The 12,001-nt window shown below is 25.7% G+C and overlaps 1 protein-coding gene across 2 annotated transcripts; it reads right to left on the reverse strand.

Moving 5' to 3' along the window:
• Positions 1 to 4,572, reverse strand: LOC114124186 (uncharacterized). 2 transcript variants are annotated; one of them, XR_007606184.1, is made up of 8 exons: positions 4,369 to 4,572; positions 3,969 to 4,187; positions 2,829 to 3,290; positions 2,647 to 2,745; positions 1,266 to 1,456; positions 622 to 919; positions 211 to 558; positions 1 to 140 (listed from the first exon to the last, which is right to left on the reverse strand). XR_007606184.1 is itself a non-coding variant. In XM_027987373.2 (7 exons), the coding sequence occupies exons 1-7, from the start codon at positions 4,486 to 4,488 to the stop codon at positions 334 to 336; spliced, it is 1,614 nt and encodes a 537-aa protein (XP_027843174.2). In that variant the 5' UTR covers positions 4,489 to 4,572; the 3' UTR covers positions 1 to 333. The 2 variants fall into 2 exon arrangements, 1 of the variants encoding a protein (XP_027843174.2); XM_027987373.2 differs by having other exon boundaries at positions 1 to 558.
• Positions 4,573 to 12,001: the final 7,429 nt, after the last annotated feature.

Consider the following 12,001-nt stretch of genomic DNA (forward strand, 5'->3'; position numbering starts at 1 on the left):
TTTGATATAATTATAATATATATAAATAGATCTTGTTATATTTTATATATTTTATACATGTAGGTACTCGTATTATGGTGATAGTGGACAATTTAAAATCTGTTTCAAATATTACATTTGAGTCCTTCAGAAGTGTTAACCTAATTCGAAGAACAAAATATAAATAAACTAAAAAGTTCATATAATGAGTAGAAAAATACTATTGCTTACCTACTCTTTACAGAACGTCGAAGAAAACACTAAGAACAAAATAAATACGCTAAAATCAATTTAAAATGTAGTCTGTATGACTATTTCAAATATTAGTTATGGGATATACATTTGAGATGGATTTTAGCCTGCTTTTTTTAATATTTCTTCACGTTTTCTTTGAAGCTCTACAATAGTGTTTTTTCTAATCACTATATCGCGTTTTTCGACATTGATTTGTTTTTGTAGTTTATCTATTTGTTCTTCAAACTCATATATCACTCGTGTATACACTCGTTCCTTTTCCAATATTTCATTTGTCATTTTGGTTAATTGTTCTTTCAATTGATTATTCTTTTTCTCTGTTGCCTAAAAAAACAAAATAGATTATTGTAGAAACAAGTGCCTACCCTCAGTTTTTAAATAAATTACTTTTAATTTTTGCTGGGACATGTCAATTTCGTTTAAAAGAACTGCCAAAAATGATTCTGTCGAATCATCGACAGAACTTTCAACCGAACACAAACTATCTTTAAAAGCCTTTTCTTTGTTGTAAGCATCGACAATTTCTTGGGCCAAATGCCATTCCCAATGTGCGTCTTTGTACTTCATCATGTTCGACATAATAGAAGCTCCTAAATCCTCAAACATTTCGTCTAATATCTTACAATATTTCTTAGAAATAGTGTTCAATACCATTTTCTTTTGTTGTATTAACACTGAAAAATATCTAAAAAAAAATTTAGAATTAAAGCTTTTTAATTTAAATAAGTATAGGCGTATGGTTAATATGTTGTTTTCAAGAAAACTTACATGAATGTAATAGTTTTATTAGCCATTAGGTTGATAGGTAGATATTAAAAATTAAATCAGATTTAATTCAGCAGGTACCCATGTTTTGGTAAAAAATAATTATTATGTACTCATGTACATATGTACTCGTATTATACATTTTAGATTTAAACATTATTTATATTTGTTATGTTAAGAAAATAATAAAAATGAGCTTATAAAATTAATGTGATGATTATAACACAGAACAGCATACAAAATCAACGTAAATTGTGTGTACTTACTTTGGTAAGAAATATTGAGGATATTGATATGACAGTATATTTATATACTTAGTCCCAGGTCGTCGTTGATGTAATTCAGTCCAAAGTGTGGAAGATATAAAACTATAACAACATTTTGATGGTAATAATTCCATCGGTGAAATCGTTGAGACTTTCATCGCGGTTTCCAGATTGTCAGTCCGTTTCTCTATCTAAAACGCAATTTTGGGAATATTTATATTTATTTAATTTTAAACTAGACTACAGGTATAAATCATTGAAGACTAAGTGGTCTTATCTAAGTCTACAATTGGCTCTTTAAAAGTTTAAAGTAATACAAAGTATTTTTAATACTACTTAAAAAAGAAAAAACAATAGAAAACATATTTTAACTATAAAATACAAATAAAATATGTGATTAATGAAAACTTAATGTAATATATTTATATTTATATAACTTATAATTTATATTGCCGTATTATGATAAGGTTAAAGGTAATATCATTTTTGATGAAAAAAATATTAGGTACCTAATATATATATATATATATATATCTATTTACATCGTGAATATAATATAGTGTACCTATAGCTTTATATATTTTAGGTTTTTTTTCCTATAAATGAAGAAATGTTTTGATCCTAAAGTTAAGTTGGTTTTTAAAAAAAATGAAATTTTGATTTATTAATGAAATAATTTTTTTTGACTACTTAAAATACCTCCTTAGTTATGATAGCAAAATTGCTTAATAATCACATGCTTTACAAATTAATAATAGATCTTAATATTACATTATTACTTATATACCTACCTATATATTATTCTTTTAGGACAGTAAGTTGAGTAAGTTGTAATAAATTGTAAATAGTTTTGGGCACGAAAGATCACAAATACGTATTTACATTTCACATCTGAAATTGTTTTCATAATTCTTATGCATATTTTTTTTTTTTTTACATACATTTGTGTTGACGGTAAAAGAACTTTCAATAGGTTCTATAATCTATAATAGATAATCCTGTCTGATATAATATCTAGATGGTATAAAAATTTAGTGTCTTAAGTAAGGTATTTTCTGTTTTAATTTTAAAATTTTTTTTTCTCTACGATTACAAAATTACATGTAAAATAATTACAACCACGAATTTTGTGAAACTAAGTACTTTTAAATTGCCTAATCTTAAAATTTAATTTATTATCTGCATATTAAGTAACTGAACTTCATATTTAATATTTCATTATAATAATCTATAAATGACCCGTTCCAAACTTAAAAAACAATAATTAAGTACCACCATTCACATACAAGCACCTATCAAGGTCTACTCGACTTAACTTTTTTAGACTTTTGTTTTAATGTTATACACTACTTATTTTTACACTATTACAATATATTCTTACTTGGCATATTACAGATTTTATTTGTTTTTTCAATATGGAAAGCAAGTTGATTTTGTTAAATATTTGGAGATCACTCACACCAATAGCTTTCAAGTCGACCTATTAAATTAATTGCAGTTTTAAACATTGAATGATTGCTAGATTTACTGTATCACGTTAACGATCATTATATAGTTTCTTACCACAAGGTATTCGAGTAACTTAGTGATGAACGGATGGGCACATTTTCTGATTACACACGTATCCGCTTCAGCTATCATTTCTTGTTGGACGTCTTCGTACAGCGTTTTGTAGAAATCGTAAAATTCGTTTCTCAGACATATCGATTTCCTGCTTCTCAAAACACTCCACACCTGTTTAGCGTCCGTCATCTCTTCCTCAAACACCGATGACTCTTGCTGGGCGTCCGATTTTATTTGTTCCACGCGCAAATTATACGGCACCGGTGTAGGTATCGGCTTGCCATTGGTATCTAGCCATTGTGTATCCTTACCATCGCCCATTGTAATAGCTATGTAACCAAACAAGCCGCCGCCGTTCGGTAAAGTGCGGATAGCCACATACGTTCGATTATCAGCAGACATTAAATTGTCAAATTCGGCGACGTCCATTTCCCGGTTATTTGGTTCCTGGATGTCTTCAGGCTAATATAATATTGATATCATATCTTAATAATTTCATTTTCGGTATATTATACAACTTTAGTAAGTAATAATTAGATAATAGTATAATATTGGATAGGCATATTTCCAGTGTATTGTACCGTAGCTATATATTTACTTTTAATTTGAATAATAAATATTCTATAAATGTAACAAGCTAGAGGCCTATTTATCTTGGTAATTGGTTAGTATAATATAGTATGTGTATTATATACGCTTGTGTGGCTATGCCTGTTGTGTGCGTAATGCGTATATGTAAATTATAAATACATAGTAGGTAATATCTCGTTATCGATATTATAAGAGCACTCAGAACTGTAGATAATTGTTATTATATCACTAGAGGTATAACTATGTATGTACATACATATTACAGATAAGTCACATAAGGTAGCTTAGACCGTTGTTGTAATTTTTTTAATTAAAAAAAAAACCTCTTTTTTACTTCGCTTTGTGGACTCGTTATCTAAGCAACTTTTACGTAACCTCTGTGGATAACTAAGGATTATTGTATTGTGTTTAAGAATAATTAAGACACCTTAGAGATGATAAATCCTGTCAACAATTTTAAATTCAACCACCCATATGGACATATATGTTTACAGTATACGATACTGTATCATTATGTCCACAGTTCATATATTATACTGCACTATATACTTCATTATCGTCTTCTTCTTCTAAGGTCGCGTTTTGATTCAACGCGGCCTTCAACCGTTCGACGAGCTCAGCGTAGGCTCGGCAGGACGGCCTCTCGTTGAATGGAATCCGCAGTTTATTGCACTCGATGTCCATCAGCATTTGACTTAGCGCCATATTCCGGATACGAGCCTCGTCCACGTCGTCATGGAGATGTTCGAGGATCATAAATAACCATTCCTACGTTTAGGTAATGTAATTTGTAAATTAGCATTACTGTGTTTGTCTATTTGGTTATAATATAATTATTATTATTAAATATTAAATTGTTTTTAAAACAAAAAATTGAAATGTTATAAAAAACAAAAAATAAAAAACAATAATTTATATTTAATTATTACAAAAAACAAATTCGATCTACCTGTATAATTATTTTTTCCTCCGATTCCTCGATGTTATTAAAAGCTTCCTCGAGATATGTAATGTATACCAGGAGATCTTGGGAAAGAATATTACATTTTTCGTCATCTATGAATGACATGTTTAAAATTTTGTATTTTAGATAAATTTAAATCATGAAATTTAAATAATGTTTTTTTTATTGTTATTATTTATAACACTTGACATTTTGATTATTAACTATGGTAATAAACTTACAAGTATTCTTAAATTCTACATATAGCCATTTATGTATATATGTTGATTGACTTTTTTTATGAACTACTTAGATATTCTTCAATTTGTATTACAATGATCTGTACTGGTAGATACCTATATAATAGCCGATATGAAACACCTACTTAAAGTAGATATGTGTTGATAGGTACTTGTATAATTTATATAAATATATATAGTAGATATGATTTTCTCAACTCTCGTATAAGAATAAGAACCATGTTAGGTACCTATTATCTTCAACGATTTTGTTATGTGATAAAATCCATAGATAATACCTACGATTCTACGAATATTAGTCAATTTTCAAAAAAATTAATTAACAATGTTTTATGTCATTATACATTAGGTTTTAACCACTAGTACCTATGAATTATTGACTAATTAAGAACCAATAACACAATGTTCTGATATAAAGTTGTAAAAATAAATTAAATAGGTGGTATGTATCAATGAGGTTTGTTTTCGCTTAACAGCTTTGATATCTTTAATATTTGAAAATGAAGTATAATTTATTAGACAAAATGATATACTCTGGATAATAAGATATTAATTAGTCATTGATCAAATAATTAGATAATAATTTTATTATTATATTATATAACCTATATCGTTAAAATAAATTATTTAAACTAATCATATTTATATTTTATTCAATAGTAGGTCGTAGGTGTTGCGTATTTGTATATTATTTTAACTCTCCTTCACTTTATAAACTTTGGTTTAAAAATAAGTATACTATTTTAAATCATTCCTATGTAATATATCAGCAATTAAAGATAATTTCAATTATTTGTTAATAGCAGTGTGGACCTTTTATAGTTTTTATTAGTTTTTATAGTTTATACAGATTGAATTACGATGAATATGTTTTACAACTGTTATATTCTCCATTTTATGATAACAAAAATTTAATTGTGATTTATTACTAACTACTTATTAAGAAGTTTATCTTATCAAATAATGTTTTCATTATTTTCAGCAAAATATCGCTTTTTCCCAAACTTTAATTGTTCGCAATATTTGATTTTAAAACTAATTTAAATTTAATGTTTTTGCTACACTATGATAATTAAATGCTTGTACTATTTTATATGCCAGTTGATTAATCAGTATTAGTATTAAGGAACAAATGAAAATATTGTTTTATGTATTGTTATGAATGACATTACAGTAATAGTCGTAGTACTTGGTACTGGCTGTAGTGATGAATTGGCGGTATCCATTAATCCCTTATATCAGAACGACTTTAATTAATTTATTTATGATAACGGGTAATAACCCTTTTGTGTGAACCCGTGAACAGTATCAGGTTTACATTTTTCAAGTATTTTACAGTAAGAACAAAAAATACTTGATATTAAAGACAATTTTTCAGCTAAAATTGAATCTTACATTAATTGCTAAAATAACTGATTTTAAATTAAATAAGTGATGGTTCAACTATAGTTTTAAAAAATTTTCAGTAATAACTTTGTATAAGACCTAAAAAACATGAACATCTATTTATTGTTCAATTTTCAAATGATTTTTAATCATCAGATATTACGATTGTCAATGATAATTTAACTTTATGAAGAATTTACTTTTTGGATTCAAAAGTTTGTGTTCGTCGCCTCATTTTTTAATCTATAAGTATGTTTATTTCTGTAAAATTAAATATGATTATTATACTAAAAAACATTGTAGATACTAGATAATAGTTTTTTTTTCATTTGTTAGTAAATAATCGTTATACAAATTGTACTTCATTTCAATCTGATTCTTATTGAACATTTAAATTTTTCTTATTTTACAATACAACGGCACTTAGAAAAATCTTCAAGTTTATTATTATTAAGTGTTTAAAAAATAGAAAAACAGCGATGAACTTGAAGAAGGAACAAGAATAATGAGAAAAATATTCATTGTATAATATATTATCATACATAATTTATTAAAATGTTTAATTAACCTAACCTAACCGATTTAAGTAATCTCATAAATGTTTGATTTAAAAAATATTTTATAAATTAATGATATTAATATATAAAAGTAAATTTATTTTATTTTAAAAAAAAATTTATATATATATAAATTTATAATAAACTATCCATCTATTATAAATTGCGTACTTCATCTTTGAAGCAAGTGCAATTTTTGAATGCATTTACTATAATATAAATTACCTAGGTATTCTTAAGTTTTAGTAAGAAATAATAAAAATATATAATTTAATCAGTTTAAAAAAATAATTGAGTGCAATTTGTAAATCAAACTTTTATAAAAGATAACCAATTATTTTGTCATTTTCAGGATAATCATTCTAAACATAAAAATATAGGAATTTCACAAAAAACATCCTTAATTAAATTTAAACTAAGAACCTAAGTAACTCAAACAAAGTAGGTATATTGTGTGTCATTATATTAACAATAAAAAGAATTTTAACTATCAACATTACGTCAATTTTGGAGATGGTTTTTGTGATTTATTAAACTTTTTTATATGTAATATGACTTGTGACTTTTGTCTCATTTTAACAAGTTAATTTCAAACATAGAAGATAGGTTATTGATTATTCTTTTATTATGCTTAAAATTATGGTTTACTTACTAACAATTGACGTTGTAATCGAACTATTTAACTAATAACAGGCGACAAATAACACATAAGACATGACAAATAACTTAACGACAAACGACGGGAAAATTGAATTACAATGTTCTGTCTAATCTCTAGGTTTAATCTTCATTTATACAAACAAAATGAGCATCCGCTATTGTATTTACACAAGAAATTATTCTATTTAAATTACTCTAAATAATTATAGCACTAAAATAATGTATATTATAAAATAATTGATTTATTTAATAAGATCGACACAAAACACATGGATATTTTTTTGACAAAAATGTAAATAATTATTAACTTTCTGAACTGTGACTTGTGAGTATGCTTTAAAAATCGATATCTACATTTTTATTTTTATTGATTTGTTAATTGTTATAATAACAATGTTATTATTATATACCTGTATAAATTAATATCATACATTCAAATATTCAATCATACACATGTATATTACAATTTAAAATAGCTGAATAGTTAATGTACAAGATAGATTTAAACATTAAAATATTCATAAAGAATAATAAAAAAATTAGTATTAAGGACTAAAGTGATGGGAATTCATTATGTTTTTTCTTCATTCTACCGCGATATTATTTTTGAGTTTTTATTTCTATAATAATGTATTATCTACAAATATAAAACAATATTGAGGATATTATAGACGTTAAGGACAGTGTAACTCGTAAAATTTAATAAAGCTTAATAATAATATAATATTACCAGCAACCTCAATTACAATGCCGTCGCTCGTAAGCTTGGCTTTCGGCAATAGAAAATAAAAATAATAATCAAACGGCGTATAAAAACGTTAAAAATTAAATATTAAACATAAGTTGCAGACAAACGAGGTGAAAAAAATCAAAAGTCAAAAGCAGAAGACAACTTGCACACAACGGGTCAAAATAACATGCAATGATCAATACTGACAAATGACAAAAGACACTGTAGGATTTCACTATTATAATTTATAAACCATTGTATACTCATCACTAAATTTACAACTATAGAGGTATGCGATAGAAAATTTGTCTTAATATCGTCTCCTTCCGTACTCAAAATACATATTTTGATTTGATTTTTTTTTAAATATATAGTTGTAAGATAATATCTTATTAATATTTTATAATTAAAAAAATTGTTAAATTTTTCTGAAAAAAGTTAAATAAAAATTCTTATTTTTTTAGGACAGGCAACCGAACCTACACCAAGCACGACATGAAATAAAATATGTACCTACGTCATTACATTGTTAACGATACAGTATGACACTTTGGTTACGGTTGTTTTCCGTATAAAGTCTTACCCAATTGGAAAACGGAATTAATTAAAAGCTATTTTATTTGTGTGCACCTAATTTTCATTATAAATATTCCTATTCTTAAAAAGAGACAAACTAACAAACTACTATTTTTGGAGTTAATAAAAATATTAGTTCCACAAGCAATGGAAAATATAAACAATAGTATGGTATAGTTATAGTATTATAGTCCTGTGCCTATTTATGTGAGGAGAGGTGGCTGAGCGGGCTGGCTACAGCACTCTCCAAGGGGGGGGGGGGGGTGGCGAGGAATTGGGTAGTGGAAAAAGGGGATTTATGTTTTAATGACAAAAAAAAATGTGATGTACAGAAAATACCAATTTAAACCATTGGTGAATAATTCAAGCTTCTACGGCTAGTATTTTTAATTCTAACAAAAATCTAAAATTATATGATAGTAAATCGTTATTTTACGAAGTGAATTTTGCATTTCGTAAATCAACATTCAAACTAAAGATACATTTTTTTTTAACCTAACCTAACCTAACCAAAGTGGATTATACCACTATAGGATAAAAAAGAAATAAACATCACTGTAAAACCAATACATTCTTCGCTTCACTCAAAATCTAAAACTAAACAAAAATGAATATTTCAAATGCCTATAAATCATATTAAAATAAGCAATATATTTTGAAAAATAAATTATATAAAGAAAATGGCAATAAAAATAACTGGTGAAATTTCCGAGTATCAACGACTTATACTTTTTGAATAATAACAAATATTTAAAATATTTAAAATCGTTTCTGGATAAATCGTTTATCGTTACGCAATTTCGTATGAATAATTTTAACGCACATACAATTTTTCCTAAAATGATGTTTCGAGTTTTCTCTATAGCTATATGAAAGAAAAATTATGAAAAACTTAGTGTCAAATTTTTTAATCTCATATACAAGCACAAATAATTTTATGATTTTTCAACTACAAAATTACTTGCAAATTACCTATCGTAATTTTGAAATATTTTGTACAAATTTGAACTATAAACGCTTACAAAAAAAATTGTGACTAACGATTTTTTGATTTTTATTTTAACCACAATAAGAACAACTCATAACCTTGTGTTAAATATTTAAGTTTTTTTGGTCTCCCAACATTTTTTTATTGACACTTCAAAAAAAATTTCTTAGAAAAATTAAACATTTCAGTTGTCTTTAAATAGCTCAAAAAAGTCAAAATATTTTGAAACTTAAACCGTGTATAGACAACGTTAATAAAAACATGTGGTGAAAATTTCAAATATTTACAGTGATTAGTTTTTGAGTTACAATCATATGAAAAAATCAATTTGGTCGAAAATTGGTTTGCGTAAAAATTCCCGTCTTTCCGTCACTTTTTTTTTTGGTTTTTTCTAGGTTTTTTTGAAAATTGTTGAAAATGTTTACTTTTGACCTCTAAATGCACCAAGGATATTTACTTTGTCATCGGAAACCACCGCTGAAGTTTGAAATTACATCATTTTTTCAATACTTCACACAGACACAAAAAAACACACATCTTTGTAAAATCAATGCATTCATAACTTCGTTCAGAATCTAAAAATATATTACAGCGTAAACTATTTATAACGGAACTCTTTACAACGAAAACCTCTAGGTATATAACATTAACCATATACATTACATAATATTGGTTGGTTTGCTTTATATTAGAAATATTAGTACATTCATTCTGTATAGCGGATTAGTCCCAATAACGAAATAATATTTTATGTTTCATAGTAAAATTTACGTGTTATCGTGTAACCGCCGTAATCGTAATATAAATTACAAAAGTAATTCAGTATAAATACCGAAATTTAAAAGTACGTTTAAATTCTTTCATTATCTATTTTTATCATCGTAATAATACCGTTATAAAAAAATATTAGCAGAGTTAACAAGTTTAAACAAAGATTTAAATTATTGTACAAAACATAATACGTATAATAATTATAATTTATTTTAATAAAATAATAAATAATATGTAATTCACTACTCATGTAATGTAAAAATAATAATGTGTATGATAAATAATAATATATAGGTATTATACAAGATATTATTCATACCTTTATACATAAACAATTAAAATTTTGATTTTTTAAATTCTTAATTACGAAAACTCTGTACAACGAAATAAATCTCTTAGCCCCTTTACTCTTTAAATTCGTTAAAAAGAGTTTTCATTGTAATTGAGAAACTCAACTTCGAAGAATTGTCTCGTTGGTTTAGCATTAGCATTTGCATTAGCAAATATTCATAGAAGTATTTTTACAACAAATGATATAATTTTAGACAAGTTTTCCAATAGTGGGCGAGCCAGGTGTTTTTAAATTATTATTTAGTATTTGATATACATTGTAATAAATGTTATTTTATGATACATTAACATTAAATATAATATTTTTATTTTACTGCATGACGATGTCTCTATGTTTATTTTTATCGGCCCCCTCTGAAATACAATTCTAGATACACGCTTGAGTATAGGTATAGTATAAAATAGCCTTAAAATCTAATAATTTATTAAAAAACATTATTTTTTAATATGAGTTTAATAGGTTAACTGGATAAACGTAAACTGTTATCACTCATCATTAGTTTTAAACTTAATATTTTGCTAGGTATTCCGAAAAAATATTATCGTCATCCAGGAATCCAAATAACAAATACCTTGGCTAGAGAAAAACAAAATTAATATTATTTTGACTGTTTTGCTAGGATAAATCCGTGTAAAATATTCGATTTATTTAGTTTGTTTTGTTAAACGAATAAAGAATTCACTAATATTCTATTTGAGTAAGCCACAATGGAATAGAATATCGTATTCATTTCTATTTTTATTTTACAGATAACACAACTAAAACAAATTTCTTCCAATAAACTGGTTGAAAATAGCTTCCTAATCATTGAAACAATTTTGTACTTAGAAGATAAAAATTACTTCTCAATTCTCTTTAGTCTCAATCTGAGATAACTTTTAATCTAGAAAAAGCTGTGAATGGATCTTTTGAACCACAACATCTAACTTAAAACGTGTAGGTAGGTACAAAAAAAAAAATAATAACAAATAAATAAATATCGTTGTAAAACCAATAGATTAGAACCTAAAATAATAATTTGGTAATTTAATTTAGACATATAAAATGGGTTAATGTTATTTTATTTTGTAGAGGAAATTACCTTTATTAATAAATAAATTAAGAATCTAAGACTCCAATTTTAAATTCCAAGCCAAACAATAAATTTAAATATTTTTCAATGTGTTTTTTCTGTTTACCATCATTCATCACTTCATCAGTAGTCATCACCTTTTGGGTCAATAAAAAAACTTCTATTTTTTACTTAGAGAATGGTTTGAACTAATTGCTACTTTGGAGAAATCAAAGATAAACAAAATCCAAGTTTTCAAAAAAATCTGGAATAACAATAAAATTAAGGAAAACCAGGTGGTACCTAGC

The sequence above is a fragment of the Aphis gossypii genome, chromosome X (genome assembly GCF_020184175.1).
Source record: "Aphis gossypii isolate Hap1 chromosome X, ASM2018417v2, whole genome shotgun sequence".
NCBI lineage: Eukaryota > Metazoa > Arthropoda > Insecta > Hemiptera > Aphididae > Aphis > Aphis gossypii.